This window comes from Schistocerca cancellata, chromosome 8 (assembly GCF_023864275.1).
Source record: "Schistocerca cancellata isolate TAMUIC-IGC-003103 chromosome 8, iqSchCanc2.1, whole genome shotgun sequence".
Taxonomy (NCBI): domain Eukaryota; kingdom Metazoa; phylum Arthropoda; class Insecta; order Orthoptera; family Acrididae; genus Schistocerca; species Schistocerca cancellata.
The window spans coordinates 37,021,506-37,042,800 of record NC_064633.1 but is presented as its reverse complement, the minus strand read 5'-3'; the positions used below and the strand labels follow the sequence as shown (position 1 = coordinate 37,042,800).

General features: G+C 45.5%; 1 protein-coding gene across 1 annotated transcript in view; it reads right to left on the bottom strand.

Moving 5' to 3' along the window:
• LOC126095023 (dipeptidase 1-like) overlaps window positions 1-21,295 on the bottom strand; it is a 350,057-nt gene that overhangs the window by 312,263 nt on the left and 16,499 nt on the right. Inside the window, exon 2 of the mRNA XM_049909685.1 lies at window positions 16,834-17,109. Within this exon, the coding sequence (XP_049765642.1) occupies window positions 16,834-17,109 (276 nt within the window). The remainder of the gene's footprint in view (window positions 1-16,833; window positions 17,110-21,295) is intronic.

Here is a 21,295-nt window from a genome sequence, read left to right as displayed (position 1 = left end):
AGCACTACCAATATTGGCATGTTTCACGTAGAAGATGAACATGTTTCTTTTCCACAGCCCACAAAGGAAATGATGACAGGAAGATATATCGACTAGTTCTTTTCATTTTTTTCTTTCTTTATTTTGTGAATTGTCAACGTGTAAGTGAAGTGAAGTAAATAAATGAAATTGGGACTTCAGTATCAAGAACGAATCGATGTTGTAAAGAAATATTCGTGAACCCAAGACAGCAGTAAATTAACTGCGAAGCACAGCACATTGATAAAGAAACACAAATACAGAGAGATGAAGGGAAGTAGGACTTGGGGTGCGATACCTCCTGCGTAATGTTCATTCGACGAAATTCTTCCTAGTTAAGCAGGAACGCAACCATAAACTACCAGACTTATAACTAATATCAGCATTGATTAGAAGCCATCTTTATATGAAAAATACCTATCGAATGTCAGAAAGTTAATAGCTTTTCAACAATAGCCACTCATCCAATGTTACTGAAACGATTTTTTGTTGCAGAGGCAACTTGGTGATTATTTAACAGACCCTGATTTGATCTTATTTCCAGTCGAGGATAGAAGTACGTCTGCAAGAGAAATTATTTTCGGTTCGACTGTCTCAAAACCAAATGTGAGATAATTCACAGTTTAACATAACACCAACGCTCTCAAAACGTTTCGGGTTGATTGTTCCACTATATATGCGTTTCAATTGTGGGCGTCCATCCTCACCGATTGGCTGCAACGCTGACATTACGGGTGATTCATGGCCGCGACTGTGTCGGGGGCGACGCTGAATTGGCTATGATGAATAGCTGAACAGTAGGCTGGTGTCGAGCAATTAGTTACAATTACTCGCGGTGGCAAGCGGCCGTTCTGGCTCTATTGTCCTACGAGCCTCAGAAACGGCTGAATTAGCTGCTCGTTCCTATTCACTCGCGGAAAGTATTATTGCCACCAACATTCAGCTCAAACGTTCTGTGAGGAAATCAAACTGTAGTCCCTTTTTCTTCTCGTGTATGATCGCTCCATTCACAGCACTACAAAAGGAAATCAGTGTCTGACCAGTAATCTCTGTCATTTGAAAACTAAGCTTTCACTGTGAAGCCGAGTAGCCTGTGAAACACAGGAAGAAATGAGGTCGGAATTTAAAGTCGTGTAAGTGTAGAGATCGTCAGGGATTACAGGAAACTGGTCGTAAGGTGTGCAAAATAATCACCCCGAAGTTCCGCATGCGACTGACTATTCTGTAAACAAAGATGAAGTTTTCCATTTTTTTCCTATCATATAGGAATATTTGGGGCAAATTTAACATAAAGATATAAGTTACTCATAGAAGAAACGAGAGTAAAATCAGTAAGTAGGCCAGAGAAATGACTGGTCACACCCAGTGGAAATCACGCTGATATCGTGTAACATACAGCGTGGGGCTAACAAAAGAGGCCCCGAGAACAGAGTTCCAAGGTACAAAAAAACAAAGCAGAGGACAGGAAATACCTGAATATGGCGGACCTTGAGAGTGACCACCATTCATGTCTTGGCCATTTTGGACGCTGGTCACCATTTGTTGCTGAAGGTGGGTCGAAACTGGAACAGCTCATTCGAAATGTTCTGCTGCAGTTCTTGAAGACTATGAGGATTGTTGAAATACACCTCAAACCTGAGAACTGTCCACACAAAGTAATCGTACACTGACAGACCGGATAACCTGGCCGGCCATCAAGGGCCCCAACCAGACTGACCTCTGCTGACAACTATGTTGGGAGTGAATACTGTGTAAATGTGCTCCAAGGTTCGGCCGGCTGTATGAGCAACTGCTCCATCCTGTTGGAAGTAACTGTAGGTCTTTCCCCTTGCCGTTAATGCTGCCACAAATGCACGTCCAATCGTATTCACTCGTTCGGACCACTTTTATTTGCCCCACTCTGTAGCATATAGTCTTGAAAATACACTTAATTCGTCTAGGAAGAGAATACGCAAGTGACATCACGTACGGCATATCCAGGAGAAGCCACGCATTGATTATTAGAGCCCTCTTAATTGAGAATAGCACTTGCAACCTACGTTCTCAATTATTCCAAACCCTATCATCCTCTAGAGTTTTTACGCTTAACGGCTCGCTCTAGCACCATTCCCTGATGTCTGAACAGATGTCCTACCATCCAGTCTCTTCTTCTTGTCAGTGTTTTCCATAAATTCCTTTCCTCTCCCAATCTCCAGAGAACCTCCTACTTCCTTACCTTATCAGTCTACCTAATTTTCAACATTCTTCTGTACGGCATCTTCTTAGATTCTCTTCTTTTCTGGTTTTTCCTCAGTCCATGTTTCACAACCATACGATGCTCTGCTGCAGACGTAAATTCTCAGAAATTTCTTCCTCAAATTAAGGCCTACGTTTGACGTCTCTTGGCTAGGAATGCTCTTTTTCCTAGTGCTAGTCTGCTTTTTATGTCTTCTATGCTCCGTTCGTCTTGGGTTATTTTGCTGCCTAGGTAGCCAAATTCCTTAACTTCTACTTCGTGATCACCAATCCCGATTTAAGTTTTTGAGATTCTGTTTCTGCTGCTTATCATTATTTTCTTCTTTCTTCGATTTACTCGCAATGCATATTCTGCACTCATTAGTGTGTATGTCCCATTCAATAGATCCTGTAATTCTTCTTCACTTTCACTCAGCGTAGCAATGTGCCCAGTGTGCCCTTTTAAGAAAGGCCGTAAGAACAGATCCACATAATTATAAACCTATATCGTTGACGTCAATCTGTTCTAGAATTATGGAACATGTTTAATGCTCAAGACTTATGTAGTTTTTGGAGAATGAACATCTCCTCTATAAAAACCAACACGTATCCAGCAAACGGAGATCCTGTGAAACTCAGCTCGCTCTCTTCCTCCAAGAGATCCACAGCGCAGTGGACAGCGGCGCTCAGGTTGATGCCGTGATCCTTGATTTCAGCAAAGCATTTGACACCGTCCCGCACTGCCGTTTAATGAAAAAAAATACGAGCTTACGGAATATCGGAGCAGACTTGCGACTGGATTCAAGACGTTCTTGCACATAGAACTCAACACGTGGCTCTTAAGAGAACAAAATCGGCAGATGTAAGGGTAATATCCGCAACACCACAGAGAAGTGTGATAGGACCGCTGCTGTTTACAATATATCTAGTAGAAAGCGTCGGATACTCTTTAGGGCTATTCGTTGTTATAAAGTAGCAACGCTAGAAAATAGTAAGAATTTGCAGAACGCCCTGCAGAGAGCTGATAAATGGTGCAGGCTCTGGCAGCTGACCCACAGCGTAAATAAATGTAACATATTGGTCATGCATAGCACAGAAATCCACTACTGCACAGCTATACTATTGATGAAAAACAGCTGGAGACTGCGTCTGCCGTAAAATATCAAGAGGTAACTATTCAGAGCGACCTTAAGTGGAATGACGACATAAAACAGATAGTGGGGAAAACAGATACCAGACACAGATTCATCGGAATAATTTTAAAAAACTGTAACTCATCCATGAAAGCAGTGGCTTTTAAGGCGTTTCTTTGCCCGATTCTTGAGTATTCTTCATCTATCTGGGATCCCTATAAGGTGGGACTGATAAACGAGATAGAGAAGGTCCACGGAAGAGCGGTGCGTTTCGTCACGGTATCGTTTAGCTGGCGAGAGAGCGTTATGGAGATACTAAACAAATTCCACTCGCAGACGTTACAAGAGAAGCGTTGTGCATCACGGACAGATTTACTATTGAAATTTCGAGACAGCACTTTTCAGGAGCAGTCGGATAACATATTACTTCCCCCTACGATCACGAGGAGAAAATTCCAGAAATTAGAGCCAATACAGAGGCTTACCGACTATCATTCTTCCCACGCACTATTAGCGAGTGGAACAGGGTTCGAGGGAAGAGATAGTGCTACCGAAAGTATCCTCCGCCAAAGACCACTAGGTGGCTTGCGGAGTATAATGTAGATGTACATGTTTAAGTGGATGACTTTCGTCTAGACAGTTCGTGTGACGTTCGTTGCCTAACCTTCTGTCGATAGTTGTTTAAGCAGCTAGGCAAACTCAGAATAATTTCCCAATATATTTCCTCCTTTAGGAAGTTTGTCATAAACTGCCGTTTGGTACATGAAAATAACAGTAGCATTCATAAATAAAGCACTAGGAATAATTTATCTCCAAAAGTCACTACCTATCCTGAAACTCGCACAAAATGGGGCTAATTATTAGCTATAATAATAATAATAATAATAATAATAATAACAATAATAATATCGAACGCCTGCGGAATAATTCGAAGATGCTAATAATGAGTCCATTGGTGAATACATTTTTTCTCAACACCGAACCATCCCAATATTTCTGCAAGCGACAATGCATAACATAATATTTCACGTTTGAAGTCAGGTATATATTGGATTAAAGAAAATCTCGCATTTGGTGGTCGGCATGCAAAATCACATCGGATGCATTTCGAAAACACATGCATGAGAACGAGGAGCTGCCAACAACTGTCACATAGTGCAGCGCGTCGGAATGTACAGAGGAACGTTTGTCACCCAGCACTACCGTAACAGGCGTCGTACCTCACTGAGAAGACTGCTGCGACATCGAACCCACACCCACCACGGAACTACAGTTCGAATCCTCATCAGGTTCCTTTCTTATTTTTTAGACATCCATTCCATAGTTATCATCGTTGGCAGGAAATCTTTTGTCACGTGACAATAGCCTATCACATGACAGTGCGATCCATTGAATTGCATGTATGTGTCTACTAACTGGGCAGTTCACAACCATCACGAATTTGAAAGCAATACTTTATCTGCAGATTCTAAAAGTAACCCCAAAAAAATTTTGCTCGTACGTAAAATTTATGAATAATTCAATACCTTCTCTTGCTGATAGTACGGGTAATGTAACTGGCCGAAATTCTAAACCTAGCTTTCAAAATCTCGTTTACTATAGAGGACTGCAGCACCATTCCCCCTTTCAATTATCGAACAAACGAAAGAATGGCTGATAGAGTGTTTAGTGTATGGCTCTGAGCACTATGTGACTTAACTTCTGAGGTCATCAGTCGCCTAGAACTTAGAACTAATTAAACCTAACTAACCTAAGGACATCACACACATCCAAGTCCAGGGCAGGACTCGAACCTACGACCGTAGCGGTCGCTCGGCTCCAGACTATAGCGCCTAGAACCACACGGCCACTCACGCCGGCCTGTGTAGTGTATCTGGGATTGTAAAACAGTTAAGATCCTTAGACGCCAGAAAGGCATCTGGCCCAGACGGTATCCCCGTAAGATTTTATGTTGACATGCTACAAATATAGCACCATTCTTATCCGTCATCTATCAGAGATCATTGGAATGGCGGAAAGTTCCACAGGACTGGAAGAAGGCCCAGGTCGTAGCAATCTGTAAAAAGGGTAGAAAATGGGATGCCCGTAATTACTGGTCAATTTCACTGACATCAATTTGTTGTAGAATCACGGAACATATTTTGTGTTCAGACATAATGACCTTTCTAGACTCTGAGAAGCTCATTTGCAGAAACCAGCATGGTTTTAGGAAACAGCGGTCATGCGAGACACAGCTGGCCCTCTTTGTGCATGATATACAACAGGCTCTAGATACCGGCTCCCAGGTTTATGCCATATTTCTCGACTTTCGAAAGGCGTTCGACTCAGTTCCGCACTGTCGCTTGCTACAAAAAGTGCGCACTTACGGTCTATCCAATGACATATGCGGCTGGATAGAAAGTTTTCTAACAGACAGGGAGCAGTATGTCGTCCTGAACGGGGTAACCTAAACAGAAACAAGAGTATCTTCAGGTGTGCCCCACGGCAGCGTAATAGGTCCTCTGCTTTTTACGATTTACATAAACGATCTGGTTGATGGTATTGACAGCGGCCTTAGACTGTTTGCCGATGATTATGTAGTCTACAGGATAGTAGTATCACACGAAAGTTGTGAACAAACCAATGAGGATTTGCAGAAAATAAATGCATGGTGTAATGACTGGCAGTTATCTCTCTATATTAGTAAGTGTAACCTACTGCGTATAACAAGGCGAAAATCCCCATTAATGTATGAGCACAAAATAAATGATCAGTCTTTGGAAGCGGTAACATCAGTCAAGTATCTGGGTGTGACTACTCGAAATGATCTCAAATGGAATGATCATATTACACAAGTAACGGGTAAGGCGAACTCTAGACTGCGGTTTATTGGTAGAATCCTGAAGCGATGCAGTCCTTCAACAAAGGAAATAGCTTACAATATGTTAGTTCGTCCAGTCTTGGAGTATTGTTCGTCAGTATGGGACCCTTACCAGTTGGGTCTGATTCAGGATATTGAGAAGGTCCAAAGAAGAGCGGCAAGATTCGTGACTGGTACATTTGGCCATCGCGAGAGCGTTACAAATCTCATAGAAAGTTTGAAGTAGGACACACTTGCAGATAGGCGACGCGCTAAACAGAAGGGGCTGCTCACTAAATTCCGAAATCCTGTCTTCACTGAGGATGTAGAGCATATATTATTACCACCAACTTTCAAATCGCGTAATGATCATCATTCAAAGATAAGGGAAATAAGAGCTCGCACTGAGGCTTCCAGACAGTAGTTTTTCCCTCGTGCGATCCGCGAGTGGAACACAGGGGGGGGATATGACTTTGGCGCGAATTGTGCCCTCCGCCACACACCGCTTGGTGGCTAGCGGAGTATATATGTAGATGTAGATGTAGATTCTGTCAAGTTTGTGTAGGGCGGCTTCCCGATCGTGTATACAACCATGACGTGCTTTTGGTGCTGGATGCATCCGGAAAGCAGGCCGCTGCTGCTGCTCGTGCGCATGCTCCACGGGACGCTTAAGGCGCCATCCTGATAAGAATCTTTTCGTTGCCTTCGGGAAACCGACACACTGGTAATGGACAGAGGTCTTCCAAAGGCTACATTTCCATCCACAAACAGAGGACGTGGTTCCTGAAACCGTTCACCAAATAACCTCGGCGACGTACTCGTCATATCTCAAGGCAGTGCAGATATCTCAAAGAGTTGTTGAAGAGTTGCATGACGATAAACTGCATCCGTATCATTACGCGTTAACACCAGTGGCCAGAAGTTCACACTCGACGAGTACAGTTTTGTGAATGGCTTTTGCATCGAGTCGATGATAACAAATATTTTATGAATAACGTGATATGGACTGTTGTATCTAGCTTCAAACGTGAAGGTATTTTCAATATCCACAACAGCCGTTATTGATTGGAACACAACGCACATGTCACCCGTGAACTTGACTTTCAGGCACGCTTGGGCATGAACCAGTGAGTTGGAATCATGGCATGAGTGCTTTTGGGCCTCTACTTATTGCAGGACAAGTTGAATGCACCATTGTATCGTACGTTTCTTTGCAATAGTTTGCCTGACGCATTAGAACATGTTCCACTTAGTATTTGGCGACAGTTATGGTTTCAGCATGATAGTGCACCGCCACTCTTTGGAATGAATGTGCCGTACTGTTTAAATGAAGCGTTTCCATGCGAGTGGATAGGTCGTGGAAGTCCAGTGTTCTGGTCTCCACCTACTGCAAACCTTAGTCCAATAGGTGTTAATTTTTGGGGACACTTAAAAGAAATAGTTTAAAGTACTACACCCACGGATCTACACAACCCAATAGCTCGGGTGCATGCCATTTCGTCAGTGGTGGATGAAGGTGTGTTGCGTAAGGTCAAGCGAAGTGGGTGGTGATGTGACAGCAAATGCAAGCCGGTCACGTAGTACACCTTCCGTAAAGTGAATATTCTTCATATGTGTACGTAGCGGCTCGGTGAAGATAAGCCTGCACGTCAGACGAACATACTTGAATTACTCTGCGTCACCTAATGTGCAGTCTGGTGTAGCGTACGCATTTTTTTTTTAAATTTTTTTTTATCTCACTGGATACAGACGGTGTTACTGTATCCACTGTTACTTTCTATGTATTTTATTTGTGTCATGGACGATAGAAAGCGGTCATCGTGTTATGTCCTAATGTTCAAATAAACGTAACAGTGATAGAAAGAAATACGCAAGATACCGCACTGTGGAGGGGTAAATTGGATGCAATTTGATGCTTTAACTGAAAAAAAAAAGTTTGCCGCGAAGGCGAATCGACCATCGGCAATTCTCTATATGCATTCCCCACCGCATTGCCTTCTTTTACTCAGCTAACGGAACAGTGCAGGGTTCACACTACCTGTTCTTGGCTACACTGCATGCAGTTACAGCGTTGTCAGAGCCTAGTTTTTTTAAATCACATTTCTATAAACCCACTGGTGAGACTAGGATTTGCTAGACACGCTTCTGTTTCAGATTGGGGCGAGGAATCGCATGACGTCAGCCAAGTGCGATATTTTTTTTATTACCCTGTATATTCTGCAAGAAAGATGATGCAGAAATACAGAATCTACTGTCTGTACACCCTTAGACACAATAAACATATATAGACCCTTCGTTCCTTCATGAAATTAAGCCTGCCAGCTGCTTGTATTCCTTCTGCTGTCGCAGTGAACAGGTGTTGCAACCTCTGATCACCAGATCGCACCCTCATTAAATCTGATGTGCAGACTTCTTGTTTATTACAGAATTCTCAGACGTTTCTAAAAATTACGCTGCCATACTAAATTTAGTCGCTTGTAGTGGGAAACATTATGACTGTAACAATATTTACATTATTTGCGTTCTTTGATTGCTGGGCTACTCATTGCAACTCATACCGTTTTCTTTGTACTGAGGCGGTGTCTCCATTATTTTGTAGTCAGTGGCTGCTAGTATTTGCGGAACATTGCTGATATACAGTCCCTAATGTTTCCTCTATGGCTGCTGCACAAAGGGAATTTCCAACAGCGAGTACAAAGGAAAAATGCCGTACATCTGAGTGGCTCTGCACCGCCAGTTTTGGTGAAGAACAGCGCATTCTCATCAGTAATGTGATAGTACAGCCGAGACAACTGAGCATGTCATATTTCGCTGACAGCAGAATTAGCATTTCTTTACCTCCAAGACCATACTGGGAGCCACGTGACATGGTCAAGTAGGGGGGGGGGGGGAGGGAATGGAAGGGAAGGGAAGGGGTTGGGTGGGGCGGGAAGAGGAGGGGGGTGTGGGGAGGTTCTTTCCATCCCCCTCGTCCTTCTGGAAATTTTACAAAAAGCACCCCTGAAACCAAGCGCTCTCTCACTAAGCTGCACTTTAAAATCACGGAAATTCGATCTTTGCACAACGATTTTATGTTGCCACCAGTGGATTGCATCACGGTTTAGAAACGCACCAGACTCGTAAATTAATTATTTTCGACATGAAAAAATTGTAAAAAATCTACAAAATCGGTCACCAGTGCGAAACGTGGGATGTTTACATAACTCTCGCGCGGTTCCAAAATGAAGCGCCTAGAACGGCTCGGCCACACTAGCCGGCGGTTAACAGATGACAAACACTGTAGAACTCAAGTCAGTAAATGTGATGTCTCAACAATGAAACAAATGTCAGCAACGTAAAAGAAGCATAAGTTAATATCCACATATAAACATAATCGCCAAATTTGTGCCCAGAATTCTAAAATATGTATCCCAATGGCAGATTTCAACGCTTAATAATAGCTGACATTTGAGAATGAGAGCCTAAAATTTCAACGACCTGAAACTACACTGACCAGGCTTATAGCTGGAGAAAATTAAGTGGTAGCTAAACAGGCAAATAGACTGCATGTAAGTATTTGGGCTACTGTTGACGTAAATCACAGCAGACTCTCAAATAAAATATTACCATATTTTGAAATTATTCTTAAGCACCATTTTTAGGAGGGACAAAGAGAGAACGTCGTATTATTCACTAGAAACAATATAACCGATGTTACTGATTTGCAGTTACTGCTGTTACTACAAATGACACAAGCCTACTGAATTCTAAGTACAATAAGAGCAGTTTTGAGTCAGACCTATTGTGGTAAAACACAACACAGAAGTAAATTAATTACTTCCCACATTTAAGAACTTGAAAAAAATTCTAAAATATCTGCAAAACACACGATGTTTCATTGTTAGTTGATGTAAATACATATGAAATACCTGTAAGACTCAAATCAATTAATATGACATCACACACGATTGCACTATAAAAGAAAACGTGAGTTAATTTTATCATATACACAATTGTCAAAGCAGTGCCTGAAAACTCTCAAGTTCGTGCACCAATGGTAGATAGAAATGCCTAACATCAACCGACATTTTAAGAGCTAGGCCAAATAATTTAGTATCGTAAAACTGCAATGACCAAGGTTATAGTTGCATAAATATATGTGTTACCTAAGGAAGCAAATAGATAGATTGAATGTTACTATGTAATTTCGGCTGTTCTTGATGTAACTCACAACACATCCTCAAAGTATATATTCCCACATTTAAAAAAGGTTTCAATACCGTTTTAGGAGGATAAACATAATGCGTCGTGCTATCCACTAGAAAAAATATAAACAATGCTATTCGTTGCCAATTATTACTATTATTACAAATGACACAGGCCTACTGAAGGCTAACACTTTGCAGGTGGAAGGTTCCCTAAAAGCTTTATAAACTGTATTTGTGCGATATTAATCCTCAGAATGTTTTTAAAAATAGGTCAGCAGCGCGAGAAGAGTGACGTTCATGTGGCTTACCTAAAGTGGGTACTCAATCTATGCTGTTGCATTTCTGGAAACCATGGCTAATGAAAGTAGAATCCTCGAACCAACTACTACATCATCAAAAACACACACTCCTTAGCGGGGCGGCTGTGTAGCAGTGAGACGGCACGATTAGTACGTATCCTGTAAACACCGAGCAGCATAAACCATTAGACAACCACGTGACGAACCCCGCTACGACTGCCAGTGTGAAACTGACCACTGATTCGGTGGCGATCCGTTACAGTCGCCAGAGAGGAGGAGGTAAAAAAGTGGACTTAGGGTGTCAGCGGCTTTCCCGTTGCAGTTCGTATGACGAATCACGGGAAGTCATCAGACGAATCATGAGTCAGATGTAGGTAGCGAATGAGATTCTCGTTTGTAATTTTCTATTGTTCGTAAATAAAGTTAGCTGGTGTTTTGTTATGTTAGGTTCGAAATTCAACGAAATAGCTAGAATTTTCGGCGAAGTCGGAAATAAGACATGTGGTGTCACCGCCAGACACCACACTTGCTAGGTGGTAGCTTTAAATCGGCCGCGGTCCATTAGTACATGTCGGACCCGCGTGTCGCCACTGTCAGTAATTGCAGACCGAGCGCCACCACACGGCAGGTCTAGAGAGACGTACTAGCACTCGCCCGAGTTGTACGACGACTTTGCTAGCGACTACACTGACGAAGCCTTTCTCTCAATTGCCGAGAGATAGATAGAATAGCCTTCAGCTAAAGTCCATGGCTACGACCTAGCAAGGCGCCATTAACCATATCTAGAGAGAGTCTCACTTGTATCATCAAGAATGCTGTAAACAAATGATGGATTAAAGTTAAGTATTCCAGCAGTTACCTACTTTTCTTTATAGCATTCATTACGTATCCTGTTCCAGACCTCACGCCAGTCTGCGTTAGATTATAGCGTGCATTTCGGCCTCCTCTAACTACACGGTGTTGGCACATCTGCCAACACATCAAGACATACGAATGGGTTATTGCAATGAAGAACGGATATCTTGGGCTATGTTACCCACCGATCTATTATGGCAATCGTATCTTCGTATTGAGATGCGTTGGGTTCGTCAACTCACAAATTGTCACATTCCAACTTAACCTAGGCCTAAGGATACGCTATGGGTCAGTTTCTCAGCATATCCGTTTTTTCGTTCATGAAAGGAATACGGAAAGCAGTGAGACACCTTAAAATTCATAATAAGCAGAGAACTAAAAATTATACTATCATTCTTCACATCGAAAACAAATGTAATCAATTCATATCTTCTGCTGAAAGAGGTCATTACATTCAGCGACTCTCAACTGCAACCACATGCCGTCACTCTATTGACCCTGATCAATACCAGCGAACTGCAAACATCACCACGCAACGCAACAAGCGCTGATACGGTAAGTGCAATTTTCTGTTGGCAGATATTAATGCGTTTTGTTCACAGGATCTTGCTTCTGGCTCTAATAATTGAAGTACAGAGGCTGGAGCAAAGTTATGGATTTACGAGGTGGTACCTGACACAGTACCAGAAGCCGCAAATAACAAGCGACGTAAATTCTTAGTAAATGCGGGCTACACAAATCGTACTTTCAAATCATCCTCGGCCTACAAAAACAATCGGGATTCAGAGAGGGATCAGTTACCGCATGCTGTGGAGCAGATATTACTGTGGTAAGCGTGGTTTAAAGTATCCCAAATATCGCTTTACTCGTGAAGCACTAAATTGTGATGGAAACCGGCCTCTTGTGAATCCACGCGTAACACAACACAGTACTGTGAAGTGAATGGCACGCTGGAAAGACACTCAAGAGGCCCAGCTGGTTGTGCTCCACGCTTATACCGTGGGATCAAAAAGTCAGTATAAATTTGAAAACTGAATAAATGTATAAATCACGGAATAATGTAGATAGAGAGGTACAAATTGACACACATGCTTGGAATGACATGGGGTTTTATTAGAACCAAAAAATTACAAAAGTTCAAAAACTCTTCGACAGATGGCGCTTCATCTGATCAGAATAGCAATAATTAACATAACAAAGTAAGACAAAGCAAAGATGATGTTCTTTACAGGAAATGCTCAATATGTCCACCATCATTCCTCAGCAATAGCTGTATTCGACGAATAATGTTGTGAACAGCACTGTAAAGCATGTCCGGAATTATGGTGAGGCATTGACGTCGGATGTTGTCTTTCAGCATCCCTAGAGATGTCAGTCGATCACGATACACATGCGACTTCAGGTAACCCCAAAGCCAATAATGGCACGGACAGAGGTCTGGGGACCTGGGAGGCCAAGCATGACGAAAGTGGCGGCTGAGCACACGATCATCACCACACGAGGCGCGCGAGAGAACTTTCACGCGTCTAGCAATATGGGGTGGAGCGCCATCCGGCATAAAAATCGTACGTTCCAGCAGGTGTTTATCAGCCGGGCTGGGGATGATGCGATTCTGTATCAGCGTACCTCTCACCCATCACGGTAGCAGTTAAAAAACCAGTATCACGCATTTCCTCGAAGAAAAAAGGCCCGATGAAGGTAGATGTGGTAAATCCAACCCATACCGCGACTTTCTCGTCGTGCAACGGAGTTTCCACGACAGTTCTAGGATTTTCGGTAGCCCAAATTCTGCAGTTGTGGTCGGTGACAGACCGTCGGAGCGTGAAATGAGCTTCGTCGGTCCACAACACATTACTCAACCAATCATCATCTTCCGCCATCTTTTGAAACGCCCACACCGCAAATGCCCTCCACTTCACTAGATCGCCAGGTAACAGTTCATGATCCCGATGGATTTTGTACGGATAGCATCGGAGGGTACGCTTAAGTGCCAACCAAACAGTAGTGTATGGAATGCCGGTGCAACGTGTGAATGCGCGAGCGCTGACTTCCTCGTGCATAGACGAACCCGCTACAGTCTCCATTTCTTCCTGAACTGTCTCAGCAGCATTACGCCTTGTGCTCGGTCGACCACTACAGGGTCTATCGTCTAAACAACCCGTGGCTTCAAACTTCGAAACACTCCGAAACAACACACTTAAAACCCACTTGGAGCACACACGACGAAGAATAAAACTACCAGGTGGGACCTGCCGGGGGAAAGGACAGAGAGGATGGTAAAGTAGGGGAGAGCACGGGGCAGCTGGGGAAGCGGCGGGATGAAGAGAGCAGGGGCAACCGTGGGTTAACGAAGAGGCAGGAGACACGTGGGGCGGGAGAGGAAAAAAGACAGCGCAGGAGGGAGCGCAGAGACACTGAAAGGAGGCACAAGAGATGGAGGGGGAGTAGGAGGGGAAAACCGCTCAGAAGGAGGGAGGGGGAGGAGAGGGAGCCCTGAGGAGGAGGCAGGTAGAGGGGGTTAGAGTTGGTAGATGTCAGGGCGAAGCTCATCATCCGGGGGGGGGGGGGGGTAGATGGTAGAAGTTGTGTGGGGAAGGTGTGGAGATGGAGAGAGGGAGGGACACAATAGTAAAGGTGCGGCAACTCGTTGGGGGTGGAGAGGAAGGGAGACACCAGTGGGTGAGGGGCATCAAGGTGGCGGACAATATTTAGTGTGCGGATGTGTTCAAGGAAAAGGAGAAGGTGGGGGAAGGGGATGAGGTCGTAGAGGATACATGTGGGGGACGGAAGGCGGATGCGGAAGGCGAGGCGGAGCGCATGGCGTTCGAGGATTTGGAGGGCTTTATAGAACTGGGGAGGGGCGGAAATCCAAGCGACGCTGGCATAACAAAGGATGGAGCGGATCATGGATTTGTAGGTGTGAAGGATGGTGGAAGGATGCAGACCCCACGTCCGGCCGGAGTTTCAGGAGGTGGAGACGGTTGTGAACTTTGTTTTGGATGGTAAGGAGATGGGGAGTCCAGGTGAGGTGGCGGTCGAGTGTGAGGCCAAGGTATTTGAGGGTAGGAGTGAGGTGGATAGGACGGCCATAAATGATGAGGGAGAAATCATGGAGGCGGAAGGAGCGGGTGGTGCGGCCTATGATGATCGCCTGGGTCTTGGAGGGATTGACACGGAGGAACCACTGGTTGCACCAAGCGGGGTCAAGGTGGGTTTGGAGGTACGTTGGGACCGTTGAAGGGTAGGATAAAGGGCTAGGAAGGTGGTGTCATCAGCGAACTGGAGAAGATGAACAGGAGGGGGAGGTTTGGGCATATCAGTAGTGTACAGGAGATAGAGAAGAGGGGATAGGACAGAACCTTGGGGCACGCCGGCAGAGGGTTAGAAAGTACGGGAGTTGGAATTGTGGATAGTCACATAGGAGGGTCGATGGGAGAGGAAGGAAGCAACGAGACGGACGAAGTTGATGGGGAGAGCATAGGTCTGAAGTTTGAAGAGGAGCCTGGGATGCCAGACACGGTCATAGGCGTTCTGGAGATCAAGGGAAACAAAGATAGCGGAGCGACGGGAGTTAAGTTGTAGGGAAAGAAGATTGGTAAGGTTAAGGAGCTGGTCGTCGGCAGAGAAGGAAGGGCGGAAGCCACATTGGGTAAGAGGAAGGAGGCGGTGCTGGTTAAGGTGGCCGTGAATACGGCGAGAGAGGATGGCCTCAATGACCTTACTGAACATGGAGGTGAGGCAGATTGGACGATAAGAAGAGGTAGCAGAGGGGGTTTGTTAGGTTTAGGGAACAGCAGGACACGGGAAGTCTTCCACAGGTCAGGGTAAAATCCAGTGGAGAGGAGGACATTGTACAGGGTAGCAAGGACAGACAGGAAGGATGGAGGGGATTCCTTGAGGTGACAGTAGGTGACGCCATCAAGACCAGGGGCGGTGTTGCGTTTGGAGCGGAGGCCGAGTGTGATGTCTTGCGTGGCGATGGGAGTGTTGATGTCTGAGGGGGTAACCGATCCAAGTACTAGAAGCTAGGGGCGAGCGGGGGGAATTTCTCTCTCTAATTACAGCTCCTTTTATACACGATTTTCATGCGCAGTTACTGACGTTTTGCTGTCCAGCGCCATCTGTCGGACATTTTGTGAACTTTTTTTTGTTCTAATAAAACCCCATGTCATTCGAAGCATGTGTGTCAATTTTTACCTCTCTGTCTACATTATTCCGTGGTTTATTGAGTTTTCAAATTTATACTGAAGTTTTGATCACCCGGTATGTGCGTCAGTCGCCGGTGGAGACCTCGCCATGCATACGCCTCCCACAGGTTGCCTCAGGCGGCCGGCCCGCACTCATACAGTTGGCGGCCGATTCAACCACGCGTGCGCGGCGACACCACACTCGGCATGTCTGCACCAGTCGCAGGGTGTGACACGCCTCTCCCTCGTGTGGAGGAGACGCACCACCGACCTGAGGAGAGACACATCCATCGGATCCAGAGCGGCGGCAGCCGGTGCCGACAAGGGCCAGGTGGGCACCGTAGAGTAGGGCCAGAATACTTGGCGATGTTGGGATGCCCGAGAACGGTGGTCCCATGCAGCGCCCGACGAAAGGTTGGTTGGTTGGTTGGTTTGCGGGATTAAAGGGACCAGACTGCGATGGTCATCGACCCCTTTTTCCAAAGAAATTAAAACCACCGAAAGAGAAGAAAAACGAACAGCAGGAAAGACAGCAGACGACACGGGACAAGAAAGACTCCGACAGAGATCAGACAAAACAAATTAAAACACACAGAGAGTGACGGTGGTTGGCCGACCATAGAGAAAAAAAAAAACAGGAAAAGCCAACCACCAAGAACACATGAAAAACTGTGAGACAGTCGGGTGTGGCCAATGCGGAGCCGACAAAGAACAACTGAATCTCTGCGAGTGGCTCGCATGGATGACTGCCACACACGCGTCGTCGCCTTGAGAGACCGGAGTTTGTTTGGCGTGGGCAGATTGCGCCATTCAGTGTCCCAAAGCGAGAGAACTTCGCGGTGGAAGACTGCCCGCAAATCAGTCTCCGGGGGCCAATGTCCAGGGTGGGTTCACTGGTGGCCTGTTTGGCCAGGCGGTCAACATGTTCATTGCCCGGGATACCAATATGACCGGGGGTCCACAAAAAGACCACAGAGCGGTCGCAACGCGCAAGAGTATGCAGGGACTCATGGATAGCCATCACCAGACGAGAACGAGGAAAACACTGGTCGAGAGCTCGTAAACCGCTCAGGGAATCGCTACAGATAACGAAGGACTCACCTGGAGAGGAGGGTACCATCGCGTCTCGACATCGTCATCAGCTGATCAGCTGGTAGGTCCCAGTGTGGAGGCGGCAGGACTTGACATACCGGCGACGACGGTTCATATGATGGTGGACAGGCGGCTGGTGGAGGCAGCCCTACTGGAACAGCAGGCTGCAGCAACGGTCCCACGGCTGGAGACAGACCGGCACCCTGCGCCGGGAAGCTGGAAACGCACGATGGGACGCCTGAAAGGCAGGCGACGACGGGGTGGAGGTGCAGGTCAGCCGGCAGGCTGTTGCGACAGGGGCGTGTGCAACGCTACCGGCAGCTTCTGGCGGTGAGCAGACGCGCGTCTGGTCGAGGTGGCGCGCCAACAGGCCACCGGCCGTACGGACGTCACACAGGAGGCGCCCTGGTGGCAGACAAACAGTAGCCAGCATCCTCTCGGGTCGGGACACAAACCCTCGCGCCCACACTGGCAATCCCAGCGCGAAGCGGCTGGAGGAACCGGACCGCGGCAGGTGTGGCGCAGGCAACTCAGGTAGGCTCCACTGCCCCATAGGCGTGAAGCGATAGGTGCTCAGACAACGCAGAATGGCGTCGTCTGACGAAGAATCCACAACAAACTTTTTCATTTGGGACTTGACTTGAATGAACGCAACAGTCGTTTTACCTTGGCATTTCATTCAGGGTGGAATAGCGAAGCCGTAACATGACGAATGCCATGACGGGAACAAAATAATTGGAAGGTGTGAGAAACGAACTGGGGCCCATTATAGGAAAGTAAGGTACAAAGCAACCCCTCAACAGAAAAAAAAACTTAAAAGCATACGAATTGTGACCTCAGCCGACTTCGACGCACTCTGGAGAACTTTAGGAAACCGCGAAAACCCATCCACAACCAATAGCCTACAGGAATTCAAAAAGAGAACCGCGTAGTCTACATGAACGCGTTTCCATGGCTGGTGTGGGGCTGCCAGGGAGGACAGAGACGCCCTGAGAGCAGCTTGTTGTCGAGCACACTGCTCACAAGCTGCGACAAAACAGGCAATGTCGTCATCATTCCCTGGCCAAGAAACATGTCGCCTAGCTAACAGTTTACTGCGAAACATCGGCAACTGCCCTGGTGGAGAATGCGTAGAACCTCTCATCGTAACGTGGCGGGAATGACTACTCTGGGGGAGAGGTCTTCCATTGACAACAGCAACACACTGTCGAAAACAGAGAGCCGATACCGTAAGGAAAAATAATCGTGCATGGGTCCGAAACCCAACCCTGTTGAACAGACCGAACCACCTGGTGGAAACCTTGGTCGGCGGCAACAGCAGCTGCTATGCGCGAGCTCGTAATTGGGAAAACCTCGACTGCGGCCTGCGTTTCAGTGTCACGATGGAAGCAAAGCAATTTATGACGATTAAAGTCGGGATTTGGAATCAGAGGAAGACAGGATAAGGAATCCGCATTAGCATGTTTAAATGTGGGTCGAAAGTGGGTTTCGTAATTGTAGCGAGACAAGAGTAGCGGCCAGCGTTGTAGGCGGTGTGCTGCCTTGTCAGGCAAGGAAGTGTGAGCGTTAAACAGGGAAACCTAGCTTTTTATCGTCAGTAATAAGGTGAAACTTGGAGCCATACAGTAAAACGTGAAATTTCTTGAGAGCATAGACAATGACAAGAGCCTCTTCTTGCACCTGATAGTAACGCTGCAGGGCTGGAGGGAGACATTTAGGGGAAAAAGCAACTGGTCAGTCCGAGACATCGGCATGCCAGTGCGCGAGGGCTGCATCCAGGTGATACTGTGAGGCGTCCGTCGGCAAACTGGTCCGAAGACACCATTCTCTCAGCGACCTCACCGGCACCGAAACTAAATACTGAATTAAGTCTTCCGAAGCTGTTTCACAGCGGAAGATCGTAACACTGTACCGAACGTCGAAATGGCAGATATTGAGATAACCGTTCGTGGAATTGAAAAGCAGCTCAGGACCAGATGAGATACTTACAACATTCTACAAAGATTATGCAAAAGAACTTGCTCCCCTTCTAGCAGTAATGTATCGCAGATCGCTTGAGAAACGAAAGATACATAACGACTGGAAAAAAGCGCAGGTCATTCCCGTTTTAGGAAAGGTCGTAAGACAGATCAACACGATTATAGACCTATATCGTTGACATCAATCTGTTGTAGAATAACGGAACATGTTTTACGCTCAAGAATTACGACGGTTTTGGAAAATGAATATCTTCTCTATAAAAACGAACATGGATTTCGCAAACAAAGATCCTGCGAAACTCATTTCGCTCTAACAAGTTTGTTTGTGTGGTCATCCTCCGCAGCTAGCATATAAATACTTTTTTGTAAATAAAACTGCCTTTTCCTGCTGCTAGTTACTTTATTTATCCCATACGCGTTTCGCCTTCTCCTGTTATAAGGCACCATCAGTGGCATCTCTAAAGATACAGTTTTGTTAGTTTTAGATTATTAAACAGTTCACTTCGCGATTTTTTTTGTAAAAAAAGTAATTACTTACGATTTGCTGATCTGCGTTTCCTCACATCTGGTCTGGAAGTCGCACTACCTCTTTTATCAAATGGTTCAAATGGCTCTGAGCACTATGCGACTTATCTTCTGAGGTCATGAGTCGCCTAGAACTTAGAACTAATTAAACCTAACTAACCTAAGGACATCACACACATTCATGCCCGAGGCAGGATTCGAATCTGCGACCGTAGCGGTCTCTAGGCTCCAGACTGTAGCGCCTAGAATCGGTCGGCCACTCCGGCCGGCTCACTTTTATCACTGCCATATAATGACATCTTTGTGGTGTCACCGCCAGACACCACACTTGCTAGGTGGTAGCTTTAAATCGGCCGCGGTCCATTAGTACATGTCGGACCCGCGTGTCGCCACTGTCAGTACTTGCAGACCTAGCGCCACCACATGGCATGTCTAGAAAGACGGACTAGCACTCGCCCCAGTTGTACAGCCGACTTTGCTAGCGACTACACGTACGAAGCCTTTCTCTCATTTGCCGAGAGACAGTTAGAATAGCCTTCAGCTAAGTCCATGACTACGACCTAGCAAGGCGCCATTTGCCTTACAGTGATTGTAATTAACCGTATCTGGAGATAGTCTCACTTGTATCGTCAATAGCGATGTACCACAATGATGGAATAAAGTTAAGTATCCGAGGAGCTGCATACTTTTCTTTAGTGTATTCATAACTTATCCTGTTCCAGACTTCACGCCAGTCGGCGTGTGTGTACGCGTGCCTTTCGGCTACTTCCGAGTGGCGTGGCTGTCTTGCTACGCCACAACAATCTTTATGTTCTCTCCTTCCACACTCTGTTCACCATGTCTCTCACTCTTTTTTGTGGTGGATTATTGTTATTTTGTCACTCGATACAACTATTTCGTCGTACACTGTTTTTCACAACGTAATTATTGCGACTCCATTACGTGTTTCATCTTCTTTGGTATGTTTACGTATTTGTTGCCAACCTAACGATGTAAATGTTCGAGACTAACTTGTATTTATGATGTTTATACCGCGTGTGTGAATGTGTGTTTGAGAGTGGGGGATAGAGCCGACGAGCTTTTTTTTGGGGGGGGTGGGGGGGTAGCCGGCGTAGTAGCTGTTAGCGAGTGGTTGAAAACTTTGTATTCTGTAGAGGTGTTCATGGATGAGTGAGTGTAAAGGTGTTGGGTTCTGTTATTAATCTATTGGACAGTATTATTATATTAATACTTTTTCAGAACGTTATTCTATTATTTTATCTATTAGTGTAAATAATGAATTCCTTGGCATGTGTACTTAGTCATTCAATTTCTGTATGTGGTCATTTTCTTGCATGGTTAGGGGGTGTTTTTTATTGTTGATTACAATTATTTTCATGTCATCTTTTCTAGTGGTTGATTTGTGGTCATTTTCTTTTAGTTGTTGTGCAGATGTGGAGTGGTTTGTCCCATATTTCCAGGCTCTCATCTATTCTTTGCATCTGACATCAAATGTTCTCCCTGTTTGCCCTACGTATGTGCCTTCACACATGTAGCTGCTTTCTGGTATATGTCTCTGTTTTTTGTCAGTTTTGGGTAGGATTTTTGTATAGAATGGTCTGTTGTGTATGTTACGTTTATTCCCTGTCTTTTAAAAATGTTGGTGATTTTATGGATGAGTTTGTGTTTGTATGTCATTGTGTACCATCTTGTGTTTTCTTTCATCTTTTTCTGATTATCCTGTGTAGTTGTTATGGGACTGCGTGTTTGTGTTTGGTTCTGTTGTGTTGTTGTCTGTGGTTTGGAGCTTTCTGCTTTTATTTTACTTTTAATTTTGTTGTTTAGCTTTGTGACTGTGTTATTGCCGGCCTTGGTGGCCGAGCGGTTCTAGGCGCTACAGTCTGGAACCGCGCGACCGCTACGGTCGCAGGTTCGAATCCTGCCTCGGGCATGGATGTGTGTGATGTCCTTAGGTTAGTTAGGTTTAA